The sequence below is a fragment of the Anser brachyrhynchus genome, assembly GCF_964034855.1.
Source record: "Anser brachyrhynchus genome assembly, chromosome: 7".
Lineage (NCBI taxonomy): Eukaryota > Metazoa > Chordata > Aves > Anseriformes > Anatidae > Anser > Anser brachyrhynchus.
In genome coordinates this window covers 19,342,635-19,369,700 of record NC_137701.1, presented here as the reverse complement: position 1 = coordinate 19,369,700, position 27,066 = coordinate 19,342,635, and the positions used below count along the sequence as shown (strand labels likewise).

The 27,066-nt window shown below is 44.1% G+C and overlaps 1 protein-coding gene and 1 long non-coding RNA gene across 4 annotated transcripts in view; one reads left to right on the top strand and one right to left on the bottom strand.

The window, feature by feature from the left end:
* Nucleotides 1-108: 108 nt before the first annotated feature.
* On the top strand, nucleotides 109-964 carry LOC308198463. Its single transcript, XR_013953933.1, has 2 exons — nucleotides 109-293; nucleotides 396-964. It is a non-coding gene; the product is annotated as an uncharacterized lncRNA (long non-coding RNA).
* CHN1 (chimerin 1) overlaps nucleotides 657-27,066 on the bottom strand; it is a 96,171-nt gene continuing 69,761 nt past the window's right edge. For all 3 annotated transcript variants that reach the window (XM_080600850.1, XM_080600849.1, XM_080600851.1), the window contains exons 8-13: nucleotides 17,931-18,015; nucleotides 7,522-7,695; nucleotides 6,738-6,815; nucleotides 5,428-5,565; nucleotides 4,327-4,432; nucleotides 657-1,584 (exon numbers count right to left, since the gene is read on the bottom strand). In XM_080600850.1, coding sequence (XP_080456976.1) covers nucleotides 1,413-1,584; nucleotides 4,327-4,432; nucleotides 5,428-5,565; nucleotides 6,738-6,815; nucleotides 7,522-7,695; nucleotides 17,931-18,015 — 753 coding nt within the window. In that variant the 3' untranslated portion in view covers nucleotides 657-1,412. The remainder of the gene's footprint in view (nucleotides 1,585-4,326; nucleotides 4,433-5,427; nucleotides 5,566-6,737; nucleotides 6,816-7,521; nucleotides 7,696-17,930; nucleotides 18,016-27,066) is intronic.

Here is a 27,066-nt window from a genome sequence, read left to right as displayed (position 1 = left end):
TCCTCTGGAGCAGGTGTTAGGGAAGGTGCCCAACCAAAGCATCTCCCTAACCCTAGGATCTCATTGTGTCCTTCTTCCACACGGGTCCCTGCTTAGGTGCCCCAAACTGACTCACTCCTTCCTCCTTTTTCTCTTCCATTATTACCAACCCTTCAACCTCAGGCTTTGGCTTCCACGTTCCTGGAAGCTGCTGTTTCATCCTCACCCCAACTCCAGTGTGAAGCAAGTACTCTGTGAGGTATTACATTTGGAATTCGGTGCTGTATCCATCTACTCAGGGCATCTACGTAATGGTAAACTGCAATGCCAGTTTGTATATAGTTAATTACAGCAGTATACATCATTTATGAAGGAGTAGATGGCTTGATGGTACCTTTTTTTTTGGTTTATTTAAGAGTTCTGAAGCATTCTGTAGAAGCACCCTGGACAAAGAAGAAAGAAAATTTCAAACGAAATATAAAGAGAAATTCCTGGGAACCTTAACAAAGCATCAGGCTCTGAAGTATTTAGAGCAGAGTGGTCTTGACAGAAATTGTAAAGACCTAACTTGTTTCTTTTAATTCAGAGGCTGTTCAGTGTGAAAGTTATCAATGTGAACAGTGAAACAAACAGTATTTTTGAAACACGTTCATTAAGTAAAAATAAATAGCTTGGTGTTAGAGTTCTAAAAGCAAAATTTAATAAATTAATATATGCATGCCAGATAAAAATACAAAATTACAATTGAAATAGCAATCATAATAAAGGAACACTGCTCAGCATTGCAGATTTCACTGCAACCACCATAAACATCATGGAGAATTACTTAAAGTAACATTTAAAGTACATGTTTTGTTTCTGTTAAAAACAAATTACTATATGATGAAAAAACTGAAAGAAACCCAAGAACATATCAGCCAAAAAAGTGGCAGAGAATGATATGAAGTGTCAATAAACTGCCAGAGGCTCAATTTCACATAAGTCGGCCTTCTTTTTAGTATCAGAAACCAATTACATAGAACATAAAAGCAAATTCACAACAGGTTTACACTGAGAAACATGCTGAATTACAACCACAAACTATCCAGAACAAAGATGCTGCACCAGATCAGTTGTTTTCTTCATGGAATGATTCTCACCAGAGCAGGGAGAACAGGGAGCAAATCATGCAATAGCTGTAGGCTTCTTGTTTTTTATTTTCACATGATAAACACCCAGGATTACTAGTACTGGAAAGTATGTGTTAACCTTTTTCAACATCAGCTGAATGGCACTACAGAAATGACAAAGAGTTCCTTCATTTTTATCCTGAATACATCGAAAGCTCTAGCAAATATGGAATTCAGCGACAAGAGCCATTAAATTACTTTAAAATATTCCTTCATCCATAGAACACTGTTGCTTCCTTTTTTATTACAAAACCCCCAAAATATTCAAAATAAAATGTCTTCATTTTTTATAAGCATCTCCACCACAAGTCTCTGATAACGGATGTCATTCAATGCAGCCATCGCATCCAGTTCTGGCGCCCTCATAAGAGTTGGTCCAAAAACTATGCCCAGGTTCTCTGCACTCATGAGATTTTCCTTTTCATGAAGTGTTACTCTGTAAGAAAGGACAGAAAAGTGTTTTTCACTGACTGAAAGACGCCTTCTGTGCCAAATAGTACCTGCATAGGCTTGAAAAAAAAATGGGGAGGAGAAGCTGGAAACATCTTTCTGCCTTTCTCCCAGACCTGCAGATATACGTTGAGTCAGACGTCTGTGTCCTCCTACCAGGCACACAGACCACGTTTACCTCCAGAAGGGTTACAGTGTACCGAGTGAGGGGGCTGATGACTGCTTTCAGTCGAACTGGGACCATTTTGCTTTTGCTCTTTAATCTGCAGCACTTGGAGGCTGCTCCCCTGGGAAGCAGGCTGTGCTCCTGGAGAGCCTCTCAGAGCTGCTACGTGAGCAGCTGAGCTCACCAGAGACGCATGATGTGACTCCATGCCACGTGGTCACACTGCCGCTCCCTCATGCGTGCAACTGCACTGCAGGCGAGGCACGCGTGAAGGCACTGCCTTTACGCATTACACGCTAACTGCGCTAAGTTGGCCTGAATGCACCTCATTCCCCTCCAGTACAAATTACGCCCTGTGGCTTGTACTAAAAAATGAAATCATCACTTTGGGGTGGCTTTGAAACCATGAGGATCTCACTAGAAGCTCATTTTCACAGCATCTGCAGCATGCTATGAAGTCTGCGCTCTGACAGGCCTACTCCCACCCCCACGCCTCTTCTTCTGTGGACCCTAACATCTGCCAAGCAGCTGAGCCCCAGCCCATGGTGGGCTCCTGCTGCCCGGTCTCCATCTGCAGAAGAGGAGGGATGGAGGGAGGCCACGTTTTGCTGCTCCACAGGAACCTGACCTCATCAAAGCCGTGGGCTGAGGCCCTGCTTCTGGGCAGATGTGGAGGCTGCCTCCAGAAACTAACTCCTGGCCAAGAACCATACCCACAGGAGAGGCATTCTCTGCCGGGGCCACTGCAGAAACACGTCTGCTCAGCCAGTGCCAGCAGCGTCACTGCTGGACAGCTAGGATGGTCTCTGCGGTCACAGGATGGTATTTCTTAGCACAGCACCTTGTGCTCCTCTGTGCTGCTCTGCCTCAGCATGGGCAGCATCGGCGCCACGAGGGGTGTAGGAGGAGAACGGCCTGGCCCCGAGCGGCCCATTACCGCTGTCCGCTGCAGTGGGTGCGGGAGAGAAAAGCCTGTCCCAGAGCCGAAGCTCCTGCCTTGATCCATCCTGGTGAATTGCCTCAATTGAGGAAACAAATTTGTATTATGCAAAAGTTTAAATATACACTATTGTTTTATACAAAATGAATCTCCGTAAGGATTCCCAGAAACAACTACGTATCCAGGGGCAGTAACTGAAAGCTTGGTTATATTATTTCTCTTTTCACTGCTCTGGCACTTCTTTTGTTGCATGAACAAATCCGTTGGTGTGTATACATAAAGACAAGCTTTTTCTCCCCTTTTTGTCTTCTGCTTTAATTTTTATTTTAAAACAAGTGGGATTGATGTTTCTAAACTTCTGTGTCTTCAACTAGTAGTTATCTCAGGTAAAGGAGCTGTGTCTGATTACCTGAATTCAGTAGCAAGACAACAGCTTTTCCAGCACCACAGCCCATTTTAACAAACATACTAAGGGGAAGTTTAAAAATGAGTGAATTTTGTCACCCTTCTACCTTATTGTTCACCTATACCACAAATATGATGTGCCAAAGAAACTTGCTAACTGGAGCAGCAATTGCAACTCTTGAACAGGGTAAGGAAAAATGAACTTCATACTTGACAAGCAGTAAGCAGTGTTTTTTTTTATTTCTCCCTAAGTCTTTCATCCCTCTGTCTGTTCTAAAAGATACATTTGAAATGTCACTGAAATAAATGGACAAATCAGGCAGAAACCCTGTAGCTGAATTTTGCCTGAGGTATTCAGCAGAGTCAACGTATTCCTACTTGTACAAGATCTATAAAAGGAAAAAAAAAGAGCTTAAAATCAAGTCTTTTTCTAAAGAAAGGGAGTAATTCTTATATATTGCCAATAAGTTTGAGTTATTCGAGAAGATGAAATTGATACCCTAACACGTCATATTGATTTTTTCCCTCTACTTTCCTGAAATAAATAGGACCTTTGCTGCTGCACTGGATATTCATCCGTCAATCTCTATCTAGCAATTTTTAAACCTACTGACCAGTTTCAATCACATCTGAGGGTGGTGGAGAAACCACACACAGAACTGATGTTCCTAGTTTTGAGAGTGGCATCTGGCATGGGGGTATCCATGCTGGCAAACCCCACTGCACCTGGGGCTAGATGGCCCTCTGTGCCCAATATCCACCATGTTTTTTAGGGTGTCAGGGATGATCAGGTTAGACGAGACAGCAGAAAAAGCCACCAATCCATAGGCATTAAACTGTATTATTTCCTTGCCTGGGGAGTAACTTATTACTCCCAGCAATACTAAAGACTATTTTTTTCTTTTACCATAAACATTCACTGTAACTTTAAACATAGTGCAAATTTGTTAGGCAGGTGACTTTTGTGCTTCGAAACTGTGGGCTTCTTAGACTTATGTCCTTCAGATACTTTGTGAATGCTTAAAGTTGGGTAAAAAACAATGTTTGGGTATTTACCACTGTGCAATCTATCATTCCCCACCACAGCCAGACTCCAGGAGCAACTCTTAATTTGCTTTGCAGAATTTGGTGGGCCTTGCCCAGACTCTTCCGAAGGTCCTAACATGAACTTTCCTAAGAACAAGTTTGGCTTAGTTCTTTCCAGACAGTCCACCTACCTCTTCAAATGTGCCATGAGATACCTTAACGTTTCACAGTGTGCAGGCGGCAGCAGTTTCAGCGCCTCATGGAGAATTTCCAGCTGTTCATCCGGATCGGTGGTTTCTGAAACACAGATGTTCACGGTCACCACATGTACAGCCCAAAGTCACGCATGGAAGGACAAGAATGGTGGCCTGCAGAGGAGAGCAGGACCTCACAGCTCTGTTGGATTACTTATTTACAGAACCTATCCAAACCTCTTTGTGGAGGATTTGCCTATCCAAAGGTGCTTAGAGCATGGTCAGGACGTGATTGGTTTTAGACAAAGAAAACTGCCTAAAAATTACACTCCAAAGGATTCCCTGCAGCCTACTAAAAAAATTCCCCTAGCAGCCCCTGCTGACTGGACTAGTTTTGCACAAACAATCTACAGGTGCAGCCCTGGAACAGCAGAAGGTACTGGGAACTTTGCCATCAGTTTCCTTGGTGGTGTCCACACTGCTTGAAAAGAGCCTTCTCCAGAGCAGTGCCAAGCCCAGCATCTGGCCCTTCTTTTCTACCCATGGCCACCCCAGACCTCTCCAGGCGTGCATGGTGTGCCTGTCGAGTCGCAGAGCTGCTCCAGGCAGCCAGGATGCTTGGCAGAAATGTTCCAGCTGGGCTTACTGCCATGCCTGCAGAGGCCAGCCCTGACAGTGGCCTTAGGATGGGCACTTATCAGCTTCTAAAAACACTCAAAACGGACATCTCTAGAAACAAGTGGCTTATCTTATTTCTAAACATTTTCATAAATCACCTTTCTAGCAAGACAAAAGCAAAGACTTTAAATGTCACTATCCAGTATTAGGGATTCACACAACACAGGCAAAACAATGCAATCCGTAAATGTGAGGAAAAGGAAGCGTTCCTGGTGACAAAGGGGAAGAAGAATGTACCCACAATTGTGTGGTACCATGTGATTGTGTTGTAATGTGCAGCACATATTTATTCCTTGATCCTTACTAAATAGAACATGCAGCAGAAGAGTTGCTGGGACAGAATATGTCAATAGGCAAGTCGTGCACAAAAAGAAGAAAAGGATGAGAATGAAGAACAGGAGGAAAATGCGTTATACATACTTGCAGACTCTATAAACTTTGGGTAGGCATCATACGTGATGAGTGGAATTGGCAAATCCCTGAAGTACAGTTTAAGTGCACCAGTGATAATATTGATATCTTCATACATATTCACAGAAATATCAGCTTTCTCCCCATCTGTGTGGAGAAGGCATTGACATTAAAGCCTTGGAAATGTAAACAGATGTAAAATAGTATTCAAAACAAAAATAATACCTTGCTTAAGCAAACATTATTAAACTAGACACGATTATACATTTTGGATTTATAAGCAAAACAGTGCATTACTGGGCTGTGAAGTTCATCATTTCACAGTTAAAACCTCAAGCCTTTTTACACAGAAACTTATCCTTTCTTCATTTCAAATGACTATAGAAAATGAAGTGTTCGGTTTTTCTAGGAAAAAACTGCTTGCCTCCTCTAGCAGTATCTATGTTGTAGAAACGTGTGGAAGTTTAGCTATTTCTGTACACATTGCATTGCCAAACAACACGTTTGTCAGCACTGCATGACAAATTAGGGAAAGTCTGAGAAAAAAAAAAAAGGTAAAGGAAACCAACTTTGTCCACAGCCTCCCTGTTTTATAAGAAAAACATGTGTTCACCATTTAGCTACAGCGTACTACCTACTCCTGACCGCAGTGGACATGGATTCAAAACTTGGCTTCTCCAGCACATCCCCACCCTGCTAAGGCTGCAGAGGAGGCAGATGTTGTGTGAATAGGTCCAGTTCTCTGCTGAAACAGGAGAGAGAGTTTCCAGAATGGATTTTGGCCTTGATTTCTACTGGGACAGGGGGACTGCAGCTGGAAAGCCTTTAATTTTCCTACTGCCTTTTGCCAGAGAGAAGAGTCTGTTCTCACTGACTTCCTTTAGACTGTAATAATTCAAACTTTGCGTGATTGTATTTACCTTATTATTTTGGAGCTTTCATCCAGAAAGATGAATTTAAATTGCACAGTCCTCTTAAGGCACTTCACTGCTTGCCCTATCCTTCCCCTACCCCCCCGAGCGTAGTTTTACTTGCAAACCAGGGCAGTAGTTCAGAAAGCTTTACCCTTTCCTATGTACATCATCACTGAAGCACAGACACTGATGGAAGGAGAAGAGCAGATTTTGGTAATAAAGGCCAAAGAAAAGCTGATGTGCTTTTCTGATGGGGGAGACTCCCCCACTCTTCTGCCAGAACAGCCCCCAGACTCCTTCAGACCGCCTGCGCGGTGGAGCATGAGACAGGCAGGGGCTGTGCAGAAAAAACCTTGTCTATTTAACACAGCAGCACGAGGGTACAGCATGCAGGAAAGAACGTACCTCTGTCAAATGCCATTTTGACATCTTCAATAAGATCACTAAATCCTGAGACTCTGTACAGTCCCTCAGAATTAAGACCTGCAATGAACATTTTAACAAGATTAAAATCAGTATTAATTTTAGTTTCCTTCTACCCAGTTCTTTTTTTTTTCTAGGTTCTTCATTTAAGGGAGAAAAAGCAGACCGGTTTTAAAAGCCTTATCAGGCTTTCCTTTCAGAATGAAATCTCACCCTGGCCTTTTAACCCTGACCCTTGCATTAGCTGCCTTGTTAAATCAGCACTAAATTATGTTTATGCAAATGATTTCAGAGCTGAAGAAACATATTAAGCCAATTACAACGGATTTAAAAATAACTGAGATTAGCATGTGAGATGTTTAGTCATCATTTCAGAATGAAAACAAATATTCTAATTCTAGAAAAGGATATTCTGTGTGCTAGGGGATCTAGCAAGAGGAAACGTCAATACTAACTGGCTTTGCTTTAGCACATTCACTTGATTTTTTAATAAAAATATTACTGGAAAGATAGGTGCCATGATGTGACTATAAAGCAGTAATTGTTCATTAAGCAATTTCTAGCAGAATCTATAAAAATTATAAATGGGTACGAACCATGAAATAATACGAAGTATAATATTAACAGTGCAGGGTAATTGGCAGTCATAAAATGTCTTGTGCAAACCTGTTTTGAGCAATCATACACTCAGCAGAAACCCAGATGACCCAGATCAATCTAAACGGATTATCAGTAAAGCAACGAGAGCCCATTAACTACGCCTTACCTCGGGATTCAATTTCCCTAATGCACATGTCTACTACCATCGGTCTCTTTGTGAAGTGTGCTTTTACTAGCGTGGTAAGGTCACAGCTGTACACTTTTTTGACATGCTTCAGGTCTGGCTTGCAGTCATTTGGGACCATCTTGGAACACTGCTTGTGCACATTTAAACCACAATCTGAGAGAAAAATGAAAGGACGATTAGGCTGGTGTTTGGTGAAGATGTATCCCGAGGTCACCGCTGCTGAGTGCACGCAGATCCTGACGCCAAACTGCAACTACTACTTCTGCAGAGACCTCTTAACGACCAAACGCACGAGGCTGGGACAGACTTAAAGCAATGTATTTTCTACCCAAGACATTCCTTCCACGCCTCAAAGATCCAACATGAACCGATAAACTTTCCCCAGGGCTTACCGAATCAAGGTGTAAGAGCCAGTCGTGTTCCCCACCAGTATTTGTGTTGCTACCATGACCTAAACTTTCCTTCCAGGTCGTTGCGGATTTCCAGGTGCGACAGCCCAAGCACAGCGTTGCTGGTGACAGGGCCCTTTCCCCAGCATGGGGAGCAGACATGCAGCCGCAGTCCCCACGCTGCCAGGGGCATTTCACGAGGACTGCTCTAGGGCTGCCCCTCTGATACAGGCTCATAGGCTGTTTGTGAAGCAGTGCTGGCAGTCACCAAAACAGTTCTATGCATTTTAAAAGTGGCTTCGGGAATATTTGTGGGTTTTGTTTTTTTTAAGCATAAACAAACAACTCCACACCTTTATTGCGAACATGCTGAGAATGAGATTTAGTTTAAGTGAAACTTAATTGAAATCAGATAATCAGATTAAGGAAAAACGTTTTCTCTCTCCAAAACCACACGAAACATACTAATCAGGGTTTGGAAAAAAAAACAGTGTAGGAAAACAACACTAATTACACAGTGAAGATGGGCAGAGCAGTGCAGTCCCTTTTAAGCTAAGCACACACTGCCACCGGCAGCAGCCCTGGTGTGCCCGGCCAGCTTCTGCACTACCCACAGCCAAGGGCAGTGCCCCCATTTTCACTACAGTTTCTCCTGTTTTGTAACAAAGACTCACAGACTTCTGTGAGAAAACAGCAGCGGGCAAGAAGCATGGCATGGTGTGGTCAGGATGTTTGCCATGGTCTAACCTGCACTTAGCATTCACTGAGACTCCAGCCCTGCATGTCTCCGGTGCCACACACAGCCCCCTGCATTTCCACAGCAGCAGAATTAAAGGAGGTAGGCGCTTGAAGGATCAATGGAGGATCAATGGATCCTTGATGGAAATCCATAACTTCCCACTGCAGTACTGAATAGCTAGCTGCGTGTAGAGATTCCCTTTGGATTTTTGCCAATACCCGTATTTTCATTAATGCTCCATAGATTATTTGACTTTGATCTTTACAAAACAGTAAAGCCCAGAAGTTTAATTTCCACCGTGTCAGCTGCAGCCTGCTGCTAACAGCACTGTGTTAACTCAACAGGCCTGTAAAGCCACCAGCACTGTCACTCGGGCTCCTCTATAAAGCATCCCCTCTCTGCTTGCAGTTCAAGTTTGGCACGTCACCTCAATCACCTCAACCAGCCCTGGGCCCCAGGATTAAAGCTCCCCTCAGCTTTCTGTGCAGGAACGCCCCCTGCCCTGTGAGGGTGACTCGTGCCGAGGCCGGGGAGCTGCCAGCTCCTCATTTCACGCCTGTTTGTCAGTTTGTGTGGCGAACACACCTCGGGCAAAGCCATCAAGGTGAAACCTGCTCCCTGCAAGCAAGCGGCATTACCGAAGAAACTCTGAGGGCACGAGTCAGCGGTGGCAAGGGCGCCTCTACCCATGTTTAAATACCACCAGCACTCCTTGTCTGAACTCTGGAAAACCAGGTCCCAAAATTCTTTGGAAACGTGCGACTTGAATCCTCCAGCATCTCAGTGCTTCAGCTGTGAAATGGGAAGGAGATGATGTTCCAGCTTTCTCTGCTGCTGTAGAAATCCCTTAGAGGTTTATGGGAATGCAGAGGAGAAATTATTCATCTTTGGAGTACGGTTTCAATACTGTGCCCTCAACAAGCCCAAAGGCTACACTTTTAACATCAAGGAGAAATAAAAAATACTAAGTAGGTGCTGGTAAGCAAGTACCATCCGTTCTGCTTTCAGACCAAGGATGAAGTGGTGGAGTAAAAATAGCATGTAGCCAAATAATTAGGGGCAATATCTCAATGCACACACAGAAGGGAAGCGAACTGATACCCCAGAGAAAATCCTAATTCTTGATTTCCTTTAATTTGAAACCCTAAGTTTGCAGTAGTAATAGTATTTATGAATGCAAATTAATTATTGCACGTTGATTCCTAAAACCGCTGCAAGAAGCACCTATTCCAGCACAGATGAAAAGTTTGAAATATTAAAATATTTATCAGAAATGCTCTAACATGTCTATCAAAACTATTGTCTACAGGACTGAAATGGCTGCATCTTACAAGGACTCACTAGTAATTTTGTGAGTACAAATTAGCCACTTCACATAGATAGCAATGTAGCTCAGAGTTACATCTCTGGGAATCCAAGGCTAATTAAGACCAAAATATATAAAAATAGAAAAAACATGCTTCCAAGTATCTTATACTTAAAGCAATTACCACATTCGCTGAGATCATCCTAATTATATTTATATACAAGAAAGTTTTATTTCATTAAAATAGCTAACTTACAGAGATGTTTCCAATGTGAAAACCTTGCTTCAGAAAATAATTGTGTTATTGCTAATCCTACAGATTCAGATTGGCTTTGGATCTGACCTCATTAATGCCAGAATAATAATTACAAAAGAAAAAGTCAACTTTCCTCTGCTGTCTTTTGTTCTTCCTTTACACTTGATTGGATTTTATGCACCATCCCACTGCTTAAGGGCTTACAAACACTCCTGAGAAACATTTAAAACCTAGAAATATTTCAGATAGTTAATGCTTACAAAATGCATGAGCACTATGTTTGGTATTATTGGGCTGCGCGATACCTTTCTAACGAACAAGGCTCTTTACCTCTTACGTAGGAGATCACCTTACCTTAGCAATTCAACATCAGTATACAGTTCTAGGAGATTTTGGTGAATTTGCAATAGGAAAATAGTATTTGCTTCAATAAATAAGCTGAAATTCCCCAATGCTATGATTTCTATGAGGTGGGTCCCTCTCCTGCGCTAACAACAGTCATGTCTCAGTCACTAGTCCCTGACTAAGCTGACAAACAGAGTCACATGCAGATGCAGGATGACCACCTGTCTTGCTAACGTAAAGGTAAAAAGCACGCAGCCAGGAGGTCAACCCTCTGCTCCACATTGCGTGGAACCTTCTACTCTAATGATATCCAGCTTACTTGTTAGTACGAAAAGACAGGAACTGCACCGCAAATAAAAATGCCCTGTGTTCTTATTGGAGGATCTTCATGAAAGCTTTGAAACCCACTGTCTGAGACAGTGGAACTAACACGGAACAGGAAAGCCTCGTCCCAAATCTTCGTGCTTCCACATAGTGAAGCCTTAGGACTGTTTGCTTCCTTCACACGTGATCTTCATGATTTGGCTGGGTTGACTGAGTAAGACCAAGAGATTGACTTCAAATCTAAGACCTATTTACTTTCAGTTATATCAAAATAAATCCAGAATAGCTAAGTTGGCATTAGCAACTTTACTCCTGATCTACTCTAATGTAACAAAGAGCCCTACCCATTTCTTACAGAAGTTCATTAGAGCCTATCCCGACTGGCTAAAAAAAAGTCCCCCTAAAGCACCATATCTGCCGATAAATCCTATAATAATACAGGGCAGATTTAAAAGATCTCTCATGACCTCTGGCAGGTCAATAGAAAAACTTCTGCTGACTTCAGTTAATCAGAATTCCACCTTTACAGCGATGATTTCTCAGGACTAGAACTGTAAGTCATGCATACCATTCCTTTTTATAGTGCTATCAAACTGTGGCCACCTTTCAAATACACCAACTATGGCTAAAAAAATACAGCCATAAATTCAAAAGCATATAGGAAGTTTGGAAATCTAGCGAAAAAAAAAAAGTCATTTTAGATGACAGCTTTAAAAGTCTGTGATAAGCTACCCTTACTTTAATAGTATATTGATCTAGAAGCTCAGGTGGGCTGTGACATTGCTCCTATGAGAGGTATTAAATTTAAAACCAGCCCGACAATACTTTCTTATGATGCCCAGAAAAAGGTTTTGCAATGTTTTAGAAACAGCAAATACTGATGTTCGTCCACTGAGCTGAAAGACAAGTAAGGCATTCATACAAACGCATGAGCAGAACCAAAAGATGTATGTACTTTAATACTGCCCCATGAGCACACATTATAAATATTTGCAGAGTCTAAAACACACTTAGCTGTCACTTTTTGTTATCCTGCTGATTTGATTTTAGGCAGTTTTAGATTTCCTCTGGTTTACAATTTACTGGTTAACATGGCTGCTGATCATGCTCCGCTGGAACAATACCATATGCTATATACATCACTCTAATTGTGTTTTTGAATTATCCCAAAGAAAAATTCATGCATTTGATCACTCCGATGAGCAGCTTTAAGAGCTAAAAGGTAGACGTACATTATCTGCAAAAAGCATGAAGCATTCTTTAGAGATTTACGGCAAGCGTGGGAGTGGTGGGAAGCGCAGAGCTGCTGGCACTGGAGCAGCGCGATGCTCTGGGCAGGACCACCACGGCACCCGACAGATGAGGCAATGCTGCTGCCTTTGGTAAGCTACCCAAGATGCGAAGATGATGGCTTCTACTCGAGCACAAATTATTGGTGTCATTACTTTTGCAAGGGTGAAAAGGTTAGAAAGGAGTTTGCTCTCATAAATCAGTCATGAGCTAGTAACTTCCCTTTAATAATTTAATGCTCTTCTCTGGAGTGGAGAAAGCAATGTTTCCTATTCTCTTGGACCCAGTGCGTGTCAACAGGCACGCTAATGCAGTCACCCCAGCAGCACCACGAGCTGCGCTGTGCGCTTCCAAGCATGTGGCAGGGCTGTGCTGTGAAGGTCTGCCCTCTCCGGGAGGGCCGTGCCAAGCAGGTGACTGGCAGCCACGCTGGGCTGCTAGCCTGCCTCACGCATGCCTTTCGTTAACCTGCAACTCACATCTGGGAGCAGCCTTAGCCCCACCACAGTCCTGAGCACTTCATTATGCAATGTCATGGCAAAACTGCTTCCAAGCACATACACAGGCTCCCCTAAACCTGCTAACAGCCATACCACTACATCATGCACGATTGGGTACATGATTCTTTAGGAAAGAATTTCTAGAGGTCAGCTAGTTACTTGGCAACAAAATTTCTAACACTACAGAAAGACCTGGGCTTATGAAATACAATAAGAAAAGAAGCCTCATAGAACAAGCCAATTCCCCCTTATTCCCAATGAAAAGAACATGTATTTCTGTGCCTCCAAGCAAAATGTTCTTTCAACAGAATATATCTGGTGGAGGTGGTTTGATTGTATGGTAGTTTTGAACAATCACAGATATAAGTTTGGTCAGAAACTTCCCTGGCTCCCTGCCACGACACCTGCCTACCTCCTCAACAGCTCCCTTAGTGGGCCACTGGCTTGCTCGAGGCTTCCAGGTCTGTGTGGGCTTGGAGATAAAGACATTTTTAGGACTTACAGTTTCAGCTTCCCCATGGGAACGGCTCTGAGGCACTGCTCCACTGCCTGATTAGCATTTCAAAATTTTGGAGCTCATTCCTCACAGGAACACCATCAGATCCTGAGCTGGTGGAACAGCCTGTCAGGCGGTGTGCATCTCCTCCAACAGCGCCTCCACCTGCCTGAGGTGGGCAGGGGCTGTTCTCCTAACAGTCCCCTTCCCACAGCCCCTGACCCTGAACCCTGCCTCTGTGGCTTTGCTTTGCTCTTGTTCTGGTTTGGGGCTCTGTCCATGCTTTACACAGTCAAGGAAACCAGCAGAACCTGGGTACCTGCCTCAGAAGTCTGGATGTGTTTTTAATGAACAGGTGTGGGTCTGTTCTAAAAAACATCCTGACTAAATCACTTCCTAAGAACAATAAGCAAAAGGGTATAGAGGAAGGAGGTAATCATAGAGAGCATTGAACAGTTCTGATGGGCTGAGGAGGGGCAGGAAACCCGCAGCCCTTGACAAGTTGACCACCCTGCTGGTCTATGAGTCTGCTTTGGCCATGCACCAACACAGCATGAATGCCCTGCTCTAGGCTCTGATAACACACCAGTCTCCATTAATGTTTCTGAATCTTACATGCTTATATCATTCATAAAATGAACTCCCTGGTGCTTTCTACAACTTTTCTTTGGATATTATTCTAGTCTCTTTCCTGAACACATTCTGGGGAATGGGATGAGCACTCTAATCACAGGGAGCCTTGCATAGGGGGCTTATATTCTTAAAAATGTAATTAAGAATACTTTATTTTTTTATTTTTTAAGTTTATGCATTGGATTTGGAACTGAGCTTCATTAGCTTCTGCTGAGCTTCAATGTTTACACAAGCTGCTGGCATTATAATTTCAAACACTTCTTCAGTGATTTCTACTTATGGCAAAAGCCCAAAGGAAAGCATGCTGGAGATGGAGCACAACATCAGAAAAGGCAGATTCCTTGCATATAGATGAGCTTTCAGCTCAAAGAAACTTTAAGGGCCTGTGGCTAGGATGTAAAAATTGGAAGCATGACCCTCTAAGGCAGGAGGGCTGATGATGCCTGTGATAAGGATTCACTCTAATATAAGCAAACCTTGCAAGCAAAGAGACATACTCTTCCTTCTTTGTCTGCCATAAAGCCTGACCAAGTATGTGCTACGGACAGCCCATCTTCCGGAGGCTAGTTATATGGGACGATGCCCAACACGGCGCTGAACACACTCAAGGCTGTATTTTGGCTGAGGGGACACATTCAATCATGCTGGCCTGTGACAAAGCCCGAGTCAGGGCAGTTCAAGTTGCTAAGGCATCCTTGCTGGTTGCTATGGTGTGGGTATGGTTCTGAGCGTTTGCTTCTGGTTTATTATTTTGCAAAGGACTGGCTTGTTTGTATAACAAAAGCCAATCTACCAGCCATTACGAATAAGCTCCACTTTTTCCTCCAGCTTCCCCTCTTCTGCTCTGAAATGGATGACATTTATCTCTGCTGACCAGTCTTGGACTGTCCCACATGCCTATTCTTGCATGTTTTTGTGCTTCTGCTGAGAGGATTTTGTGCTACTGCTGATTGAGGAAGAGCTGCGTGTAGCCCAAACAGTAAGCCATTATATTTGTTAAACTTCTCACTTCTGTACAGCTAACAGATTCCTCTTGAGATGTGCAACTGTCTGGTATAAGAGCAAATACTTTAGAAAGTCTAAAATTGCATACGATCAGTGCAGTTTTGCTCATAGGTATTCCCAATAACATGATTACACAGACCACAAAACAGATCTTGTGGATTTCCCTGGAGTGACGTCAAACCCCATGTGAACGCAAGTGAGCTGCCTCCTGCTAAAAGCTGTAATTTTTTTGAAGTACGTATCTTCTCTGGAAAGCAATGGCCTCGTGTGGCTCCCTGTGCACAGTGCCTCACTGTTTCCACATCAAAATGGCTCAGTTCAGCAGCAAGATGATTACTACCTTCCCCCCCCCCCCCCCCCAACATGCAATCTCACAGCCAAAGCCACGGCCCCCAGGCCCGGGCTCTTGCACACTGCTCTGGGCCCGGTGGCCACCTAGGCCCTGCCACACTGTGTGTCTCTGCCCTCATACCGCCATCTCAGTGCCGCTCTGGTGGGCTGTGCGGCCTGGGCTGGTGGGCCTGTGCAGTGCTGCGGGTCAGGCACAGGAAGAAACACGGCAACTCAACCATCTGGGTGACACAAAAGAGCACTAAAACAAACTCAAAAATCCAGCCAAAATCCTATCAAACGAAACGCTAAAAACCTACAATCTAGGCTAAGCCATGCTGATTAATCAGCCCTCCTCTGCTGATCTGCAAAACAAAAACATGGAACCTCCAAACCAAAATCTCCTCTGCCCAGCTGCTGAGCTTTATGAAATGTATGAGAATAAAATTATCAGCGAAGCCCCTAATTCTCTGTCAGGTATTGCTGAAGTTGGCTGGCAGCTAGAAGCTAGCCCTGCAGTGAGGGGAGGACAAGTGAGAGGGCAGCCTGCTGGGTGGACAGGCTGCAGATGACGTCCTCAGGAGAGCTGGTCCCTCAATCCCAAAAAAGCCATGCAGGCCACACACAGGAACCAAATCTGCTAGGCTGGGAAGTGCAGCCTTCATAAATCTGCTCTTCAGAAAACCATGCTTAATTAGCACTTTTTTTCATGGAATTTGAAAGCATCTCCACACCCACAATGACACTCAACATGTGTGCTGAATGCCCTGTTGCGTTTCCTCCACATAAAGCTCTCCCATCTCAGAGTGTGCCTTCCCTGGTCGCCACTCATCACACTGAGGAGGACAGGATTTGGCCTCTGCTCAAAGGACACGGGCCCTTCAGTGGCTGGAGGGCTGGCTGAGCAGTACCTGGGCCACCTCTCCCACCTCAGTCACCCGGCGCCTCAACCCCCACAGATGCTTCAGCAAGCAAGCGTGGTCGGATGATGTGGGATTTTAAAATATGAATAAGATCATCGAAGATGCTGGAAGCTACCAACACCGATATGAAACCTTACACAAGATAGAAAGCCCTAATTATAGTTTCTGAAACTATGAAGTCATCTAATACACATATGTTCCTCTAGACTGTCAAGGAGGAAAAAAAGAAGGCATGCGGTACTTATTACCATTCCCATAAGCAGGAAAGAAAACCAGTCTTTGGAAGTTTTTAGAAAAATCTGCATAAAACCAGAGAATCAGCTACATTATAGTTATATTAAAATAAATAAAAAAAAAAAGCAGCACAGAATCATAAGCACTTCAGATTTAATTACAAAAGCAGTATTATTTGTTCATTCCACATTGCCATGTAGCATTGTGAGCCTTCATACTGTTTGGTTTTATTGATCTTCTGGATCAATGTTATTTATCAAAAATCTGAAAATATTTAGTACTTCTTCTAAACACCAAAACTGGGGACTCTACATCAGGGGAGAAAGGAAGACGGCACATTTATTGCCTCGTGTCAACAAAAAATAAATGCTTTATTCAGAAAATGATTCAAGAACAAAATCAGGCTTCCTCTTTCTCTTCTAGCACTGTACATATACCCCGTGCAACATCAAATGCAGTAACTATTGAGTCTTAACTCATCAGTGAAGGATATGGCTGCAACCCTAAATACTCAGAACAGGGAAAATACAGAGGAAGTAAACGCCATTTTTACATAATCTTCTCTTAAAACAGAGCACTATTTAAAACACAGTCTGGACAGTGCAGAGCCTATTGATAACAGAATACTGCATTTCAAATAATTCTGATGGAAGCATTTTAAAATATTTCAATCACAATTGGCTATATATTAGTTTAAATTTTATCACAGAACTGCAAATAACGTAAAGAGCTCTCTTATTTGTTTGAGACAAGATTTCAAAAAGCTTTAGACAGAGCAGATTTTCTTAAATTAGCTTGAAAATTCAGTTTCCAGGGCAACATATGCAGGTCTTTATACATCAACATTTCTTTGCACCATTTATATAAATGTGGCTGCTAGAATGTCATAAAATACATTTTAAATACAGTAAACTATTTTGATCACTTTGATCCTTTTTTGCCTTTGAAAAGAGAAGACTGTCCTTTCTTTTCAGAAGAATCACATCAATAAAACTGCCGAAGTGTTTTACTTTGGAGAGGCTTAATCCTAGAAATGCCTGCAGTGACACCCATGCGTGTCATACATTTATATCAGCACCTGCATATTTATGCAACATTTCTGTACACATCCCTTATTCATCATCCTCTTTCTTAGTATTATTTCAAGTTTGCAAGTTTGGAACATGATTTAGGGTCTATGGCACACTGGGAGTTTGCTGGCTCAGAAAGAAAATGAACCCAAGTGTCTGTTTCCCAGCCACAATGTGAAATTTGCAGATTGCCCACCTTGCACATTGAGACCCTTGGCGAGTCTCTCACACCTACCAATACATAGTGCTATACAGGAAATAAAGGTAATCACACATCTACCTATTTTCCCCTCCATTCTGAAAGCAAAAAACCAAAAACAATCAATGATTGCTGTCATTTCCCCCCAAGAGCACTCGAGAAGTGCTGTGCATCCCCACAGCGATATTATGAACATGGGGACACCAGCAGCAGAGGGAACACATCTTCCTTGATTTCAACAAGGGACAGATCAGACCCTTGCTGCATGGGTTTACAGTGGAGCAGACAGCAAATTCAATCGTTACAACATTGGGAGTGACTTAGGAAAAGAAGACAGAACGAGTGTTACCTGCACATTTTACTCCCTGAGCAATGAGGCCCCACATAAAGTTGGCGCAGTATTCACACCAGTGCGGGCCCCTGAACGTATGCACCTGGAAGACAGTAGCAGAAAGGAAAATTATTGAAAATGACCCAACTGTTTCACAGACATCAACAGCAACGTGTCTAAACAGCCAGAGCTCCTCTTCTTAGAAGGCACTGCATGCACATTTGCTGGAATTTTACCACTGCAGGAGAGGAAGAAAAAAAAAAACACAGAAAGATTTAATTGCCATGGAAAGGCGAGTTGTCCGTTCTGCGTCATCCAGAGCAGCAGGACTGGGACTGGGGTCTGCTCCCGCTCTGTGCTGCTGTGGGTCATGGGAGCAATTGTGGTCGCAGCCCCTCTCCCTGCTCCCGGCACCCCTCTGCCTGAACGGGATTCCAGCGCCAAGACAGCGATGGTTCAGGAGTTCACCTCTCTGAGGTACGTATGAGGTGAAGTACGTCTCTCTGCTGGGCACCGTGTGACTGCCTCAGGCAGAGATGGTCGTGCCAGCAAAAGCACCAGTGCTGCACAGAAGTCCTGGAAATGCAGCTGGGGGCTTTCCAGTTCAGAATGACTCTGAAAGGAAATTAATTCTCTCCAGACTAATGCCACATATTGAAAATATAAATGAATCGAGTAAATGGGAACAAGAATCCACTGACCCAGGAAGAAATTCAAAGCTAGGGAAGAAAAAGCCAGTGCTGCTTTCAGTCCTGGCTTGCACATGAGCTACAAATCCTTCAGACACCATTAGCTGCTCGGGATTTTATTCTGATAAAGCGCGTGCTGTAGGAAACCACAGGGTGCTTTGCAGAGAAAATCATCGCTTGCTTAAGCCAGTGTACAAGGCTTCGAGTGTCTGTTTAGAATAGACTGGCAAAAAAATTGGTAACTGGTGATCATAAAGTAATGAAATTTGCAGTGAAATGTAATAGAAATGCTTTAGGCTTAACTCAGCCAGTTCTCCAGTCACTCAGTGGTACCAGCACAGGCAGTACCCTCACAGGCATGCAGCGTCCGGTCACACCAGCGCAGAACAGAAGAGGAAAAGGGCTGCCTGAAACGTGTCTGTGTTTCTGGTTTTAATCACAGTGCTCTGATTATAACTAGCAGAACGTGCCGCACCTAGCTGAGGAGCTGAGCGTCCCCTCTGCCAGCTGTACGCAGCAACTGGATCCCAGGTGACTCCTCCAGCAAGCGACAGCCCGGAGCAGCACCTAGCAAGGCAGGCAGAGTTCCAGTTTTGGCTACAGGAAGGTCTGCAGCCTCCCCTGAAGCTCTGCAGCATTTGCTGCCCGTGAAGCAGCAGCAGCAGGCAGATTGCTGCATTAGCCTGCAGAGCTGCTCTCAAATGCACCTAGTCGTTCAGGTGGTGCCCGTGCTAAGCCAGGCTTACAGTTGCCTCTCGCCCTACGCTGTGCCATCTCTGGAGGGAGCGGAGGGGTGCAAGGTGCTGCTTTCTCACAGCCTGGCACCGTCCCCGAGCAGTGCCAGCTGCCACCCTCACTGCCTCCCACTCCTCTGAAGGTGCAATGTGCCCCCTTCTCCTCCCAGCTCCAGCTGACTTCTACGAAGCAGATGATAAGACTGTCAGCAGCTGCAACCTCCATTTTCTTGTTTCTTCCTAGCACAAAGAGATTTTTCACACCTTCTTCTCCATTACCCACCTGCACTACCCACATCCTCTTGGCTTTCTTCCTCAGCCCTGTGCCTTTTTTTTTTTTTTCCCTCCAGGTCTTTGGCAGCTTTCCCTTCCCAGAATAAGCACATTCTAATATCCTCAAGCAAAATGCTGTGCTTTAATGCCTGCAGGACTAACACAACTTCTGCAGGAAAAAAAGGAAAAAAAAAAAGGCTCCTTTCAGTCACCTTTTTTTTTTTTTTTGGTCAAAAGAACATTCCTCCAAAAACACTTCTTTAAAATACTTCTCAAAACTTCTGTTGAGGAAAACTGAAACAAAAATGATGATTCAAAAGTTTGAGTAAAACCAACCTTTTTTCAGAATTATTTTCAGTGTTATAAAATAATTTTTATATGTTTTTTATTATTCTGACTGTAAAGGATTCAGACTTTTGTCTTGTTCCTTGGAACGTTCTGACGCTTTTAACTACTTTTTTTCCTAAATAAAAAGAATAAAAGAATCTTTCGCCAAAATGACGCTAGCCTGTACTTCTCCACTCACTGCTCTCCATCAAATTCATGGAGCATGCCACATGCAAATGTGTTCCTAACACCTCCCTGGTGCTGGGGCCCTGCTCTGGCTCCCCAGGGCTCCCTGCAGCACCGGCATGCCCCGAGCCCCACCAGCAACTTAAAAGGGCAGGGACAAATCAGACTCCCCTCTTCCCTACCAGTACTGCATGTATTGGTCACTCTTCACGAGACCAAGTCTGACTTTGCTTTCAGGGTCATTGTCTCACGATCCCCATTCTCTCATCCCCTACATCCCAGGCTCCATCTACACACAGAAATGCCTTGCCACATCGATTTCTTAAGAAATTAACTTCTCGTGTGGAACATTTGTCCTGAGATGGCTTAGCTTTACACTGCTCCATCCAAATTACTTTCTTATCCACTACTCTGATTGCAACATTTAAACAAATTAAAAGCTACAGGTAGTTTTTGCTATTTTTTGTAATGCTTTATCTTGCCTTGACTTTTATCTGACGCGCTCTGGGGATGTTCTCTGGCAATGTTAATTAGGACGCCCAAAGGCCTATGATGTCCTTCCATCCCTAGTATCTGCAACCCCGCGGGATCAGCTCTGAAGCTGCTTCTGGGGTTTGTAAGCAGTGCTGTCTTTTCACAGAGCGTGGTGGTGCCAGAGCGTTAATCTCCCCACTGCCACAGAGCAGAACTGGACAGCTCTGAATCTACAGCACCTCTGGAAATGAAATCAGAGTAAGTGAGCCATGCCAGAAAACTGCAGAAAAGTGGCCTTCAGAGGTCAGAACAGCCCTCTAATCCCATTTCATCCTGCAGAGCAAGGCCTGGCAGCATGCTAAAAAGGAACACGTTTGCATCCCTTCGCTAGTTAGAGGGCCAGCACCTGCAAACAATATTGCATTTATTACATGACCCTTTCATACAGCACTCCGATTTTTATATTCAATTCCCCATTCTAAAAACCTGCCAAGTGGCTTGCTTATTTTCAAAACTAAAAGATGCTTTCCCAGAAAAATTTCTGAAAACACACCCAGCAGAATTTCAGAGATCCTGACTTAAATTACAAGGGGTGTCTTTCTCCTTATAAAAAGAGCATCTGCCACATGCAGATTTTACTGTCTTATAAAATGTGAGAGCACAGAATTGCCAACTGGGGCTTTATATCTCCCACCCCTTCCATTCTCACTCCCGCCCCAAAACCATTTTTCTCTCTCTCTTTCCATAAGGCTTCAAGCGTACGTGATTTTTTTTAAGAACATGGAAAAAATCGGAGAGCAGGAGAGCAAGATAAACTTAATCTTAATTTGTAAAATTGCAGGGGAAATATGAAATTTAAAAGAAAAATCTAATTCTAGATAATTTTAAAGGAAAATACCTACTTCAAAATCTAGATAAAATACAACTACTAAGCTATCCTGCAAGCCTGCAAGTCTGAAATAAAAGGACAGCCTCACATTGGATTTACACCTTGGCATTTCTATTTTGAAATCTCCCACAACATCAGCAAGGTATAAAAATAAAGACTATGATCTTATGTAGAAGTGGTTTTTTTTAGGTTTAAAAGACATTTTCTTATGCACCAGGAAAATGTGTTACCTCTTGTGATTAGTAACTGTGCGTTACAGAACTGCATTTAATTTTGTTCTGAATTTAATAAAATATTGCTTACAAAAAGAGACAAACTTTTAAGAGAACCAAATTCAAATGACGACTGGCAATAGATTATACCACAAGCTGTGAACTCCTCAAGCAGATCTCTCTCAGATATTTCTCAGACTCTGTAAAGGTCACTGCTGAAGTTACCTGTGTATCTCGTAAATCCACTTATTTTTAATACTTTTTGTTTTTACTAGGCAGTTCTTCAGCTAGCCTTGACTGCTATCTGAAAGCCAAGAATGAACCAGCAGATAATTAGCATTCGTAACTGGGAGACCTAAATTATGTAACTTGTCAAGGCAGGGAGGAGAAGAATGAAGGAACATCAGCAAAGTGCTTTGGAAACGTGATGTGAAAGAACATGATGGATCTGCAGAGCTTCCACGCAGCCACTGCTGTGAAGAAAGCAAGGCTGGATCTGACAAATTATGTATATGCAAAATAAACACTGAACACAAAAAACAGGCCTTCTGACAGCACACACAAAAAACTTTCCCTATTTAGAGGCTGCTGCCATGGTCTCCCCGAATGGCAGCTCTAACAGGACCCACGATCCATACAGAGTAGCGTAGCCTCTTGCATGGCCCTCCACGCTGAGCTGCTGGTGAGAACAACAGGTTTTGGAAAACCTGTGCACTACCACCTGTGCTGGGATGAAATATATTGACTAGAAAAAGGATGGGAAAAATGTTGCAGCTTTACCTTCTTCCAGAGTCCTGCGCTCTGAGTAGGAGCCTCGTTGGTGCTCAGGGAGGAGCCCAGGCCGGCTGGGGACTGAACAAATGACACGCAGCCAGCACTTACACCGCGTGGCGCCCCAGGGGTGCAGTTCTGCTGGCTATGCCACCTTTCAAACTCATGCCTAAGGATCATGGGGCACTGCTGATGGAGCCTGTCAGCTCAGTGGTCCTCACTGATCTGCAATTCCATCAACCGAATTCTGCCTGCTGGGATTCTACCAGGGTTTTAATTAGATATGGGAGATGTTGTAAGTCTCAATTAAAACGATGAACTCAGCCTGTATTATTAATGTCTGTCTCCACTGTCACTGTTGATTTTATCAGGCAGTGAGCGTGCTCATGCTGGCACCCAGTAGGCATGTCCTCTTTATCCATCCCTGGTCCAGACACATTGCCTGGATGCGAAGGGTACAGCAGAAAGATTGGTGAGGAAAATCAATGGACTCAACTATCAGTTCAGCCAATGCTTCATTTCAATCTTTACACATATTATGATGATTAGATAGGTCCTCTAAAACAAGAGTCTCGAGCGCTCCAAATATTACAGAACACGACTTTCCTACTGTGAGACAAATACTGCTGCTGATGAGTAATCTCAGAAGCAAGATGACTGCCATGACAACACACACGGCAGCGCCGCAGCTGTAAGATAATCTGCTTTCATGTGAGGATGTAACAGAAAAGAGAGTAACTGAGAACATTGGAACAGATCTTCTCCAAAACCAGAGATGATTTTGCCTAAACTAGATGTCGTGTTACCTGTGGGGGGCCAGTGGTAACGACTTTGTCCAGCAGCTCAAAAGGGGAGGACACTGATTCAGAGCACCACGTACAAATACCGTCATTACCGGCAGCGAATACACTGACACAAACGTTGAGCAGGCGACCCTTCCTCCAGGTCCTCGCTTGCCTGGAGCCAGAAGCGCTGTCACGTCTTGTAGACTTTCTGGTTTGAGCTGAGCATGTCAGCAGAAATGAGAACTGGAAATTGGGGTTAGGTTGTGCTCTACGAGAGCCAAAGCAAAAAAACAGTAGAGGAAGCAGCAGGTTGTAGGCTTTTCTTCCTTGTAAATTCAATGAAAGTAGTCACCTTTCTTTCAAGATGGAATAGCAGATTTTCTTTAAATTGGTATCTAGAAACTGGAACATTGCCCATTCCATTCCATATACATGCCATATATACTACACGTAATGATATAAATATAATACAAGACCCTAATAGATTCCTAAGAGAAATGCTTTTCTAATGATGCTACAAGCTAATTTGGAAGAAAAAGTGTTGATGATGGGAGTGCACAAGAAGCACTGCAGGCTCACGAAGGCAAATGCCCAGCCTGCCCCAGCAGTGCGTTTCCACCACGGTCATGAGCTGGTTCGCCCTTGGGGCTGTGCACATGGAAGACTCATGAGATCTACATCTAAGGACTTACAGAACTAACGGTAAGGTGGCAAGGAATTACAGCTTAAATAAAGAATTAGAGAAAAACGTTTTTTTTTTAAACCAAGGAAATCTTGAATTCAGGGACTAGCACTCAGAAACCAGAGAGGGTTAAATAATAATGGACTATTTGGAAGCTGCTTTGGAAAAGCCAAGGCTTTTCCACAAAAATTTTAAAAGTAAAAGTAACATTAAATACCTTAGGAGAAAAAAAAAATCCATCAATCCCTAAAAGCTTTTCTGGCTTGAACTGCCTTATACTACACTATGAGTTTCAGGAGCAGCTGTGCAGAACTGCTGAGATCTTCTGAGAAGTTTTGTGGAGGCTTTTCCTCCACTTTTGTTCTCTAGATATTTTCCATGCCTTTGAACATTTTTCCCCAAGTATTAGGAGTCTAAAAGAAACCTAAAATTTCCTGAGGTTTTCTTATCTCTGAGTACATGCAGAGGCTCTCTCGGGGGAATGTGCTAGAGGCACCCAGTTCTCCTGCATATTCATTTGAGTGCAGTGACTCATTTAAAGATGTTTTGAAAATACGTTCATTGCCAGGGCCGGACTTGATGAAAAGCGGCACACTCTTTTCAGTGGAGCTAGACCGATTTGCCCCAAATCGGCACTTGCCCCACTTTTCAGAAGATCAGAAATAGAAATTAGTTCATCTCACAAGTCCCAGAAAAATGGCTCTGCTCAACATTAAGAGTTTGTTACAGCTTTGGGTCTTTTTGCAGCGTTTCTTCTGCAGTGTCCATCTTCCGGCTCTTGGGGTTTAGGCACAGCTCTCATGAGCAGCTCTTGTTAAAATAACACCATTTGGCGTGGAATTAATTTGTTACGACTTTTTACACTGGCAAAACACCTAGTACAGATGCAATTACATCAGCAAAATCTGGGCCAGGGCCAGGTTAGCTTACTTGTTTCCAAGAAATAACCCTCAGTATCAGCAGCGTCTCCACAAAAGTGATGCTCGAGTCTTTCTATACCAGCAAAGCCCATCTAGCAGAGACTGCTCCTCGACGAGTCTTTGCTTTTTGCACAGACGTAAGGCAGCTCTGCCCCTTGCTCCCTCTGGCAAAGCTCGCTGTCTCTGCTCCACAGCGCAGCGCCCGCCCTCCCAAGGGGGTCACCCTCCAAGAGGCAGCAGGAGACTGCTTCAGCCCAGCGGAGATGGGCAGCCATAACAAACAAGGCTAGTCCGCTGGCTTGGCTTAAGCAACAGTGGAAAAACATCTCTGATCTCTGTAAGAAGCGTTGGTTCAAAAGGGAGATACGTTCTGAATGTTCACTGGTTTACCAAGCAGCCTCACAACTGTTATTTATTACAATTAATCAACTGTGCCGCTTCTGGTGTTAGTGAGATAGCGACTAAGAAACAGTGCGGCAGTGCCGAATGCTGCACAGAAAGGCAGCAGAAACCAGACTTCCGGGGACATACAAATTATATGAGGTGCAAAAGAGAAGCAAGACAACATCCTAGGAAACGCGATGCGAGGAAACACGGACCTCAGCCCAGCTCTGACAGGCGCAGACACCTCCCTGCTTCAGCGAAGCGCCGCGGTGCTAATCCAGGCAGGAGAGTGGCTTCATGCCCGGGACTGTCGGTGGTTAGGAACACCTGCAGAGCTCTGCTGGCTCAAGCCCCCAGGGCCGGCGGCGGCTGAAGGCACACCAGCAGCCAGCCACCACATCGAAACAGTCCCCGGGGCCGTGAGCCACATGGGCTGGAGCGGGGTAAAGACCTTCAGGGTGCTTTGTCCACGCGTATTTTACATTTGCCAAGTGATGGAGAGGTTACTGCACTGACTAAATTTCACTGCCAGGAAGATTTCCTGCTGTTAATCTCAATTTTCTTCCCTTTTCTCATTCGGTGTGCTGGATTGCAGAAAAGCAGAGTATGAAGAGGGAGAGCAAAAGAAATGAAATACGCAGACAGACAGACCCAATCAAGTCCCACTCCCAGACCTAGCTCACCTTCAGATCCCGTTATTCAGTTAGAGCTAAATAAAATGTTGTGTCAAACAATGAAGACTACAATTTCTCTTAGCTGGTATGTTTGAATTAACAGAAAATTAAATTTTTATATTACATTTATAGAGGAGGTTTTGTTAGCACTTAAACACTAATAAAAGCTTTTTATAAATTAGAAAAAAACAAATACACAAAAAAAAGTCAAATGTTTTTAATGTCTAGCTCTCATCCTGAGGAGTATGCATGAAAAAAGTGGTCAGACCTGCCATCTGCAAACCATCGTCCCTTTCCTTACTTATGGAGATGAATTTAAGAGAACCCAGCCGCTGCGTGTCCGTGCTCGAGACGTGCTCCTGGTGGCCGAGCGCTCCCCGCCAGGAGAGCATTACGGGGCTGAGGAGCGTGCTGCCGGCCAGCCCTGCTGCACGTGCCTGCCCACCCCGGCCAGGCAGGCTGCCCACGCCAGGCAAAAGGCACCTCACGTGCCAGCAGATTTAAATAAGATCAAAACCTCTCAAAAACTACCAACCCTGTCAGCACCCCTCGCAGGACTGTCCTTATGTTCTTCTTTCAAACAGCCCTCTGAGCAAAACGTAGCTGAGCAGACCTGTTAGGACAGCTCGATGGCTTCAGAGTTAAAACCAGCCTTCGTGCTCACCCCTTCCCTAGGTGTTCCTCTGCACCATGTAAGGTTTGCTGGACGCAACAGCCGGAGGGTTTAAAGCCCCCCCATGTCCCTGTGCCTGCTCTTTCCCTGGCCGCCACTGCCCATGGGACACAGGGTGCAGAAGCAGAGGATGAATTTGGGTCTCCTCATTTATGCCCAAGCCCCTCTGGCACTTGCTAACCCAGACCTGCAGAGCAGCTGCTCCTGTCTTCCTCAAGACCCAGTGCTAGTTGCTGTACATTAACGATTTTCCATTTCTCCTCCCTCTACCAGGATGCTACAGCATTTCCAGTACAAAAGGATTTCTAAAAGCCCTTTATTTGCATGGATAGTGATGTGACTGACCATAGAAGCAGTCGGGAAGAGGTCTGAGGTCCCCCTCTGCTGCCTTGTGCCCATGCAATGAAGAGGACATCGGCTGCAGAAGTACGAAGCAGCGCACGTCCTCCTTTTTGCTGGTGGAGCCCCTGGGGACAGCAGT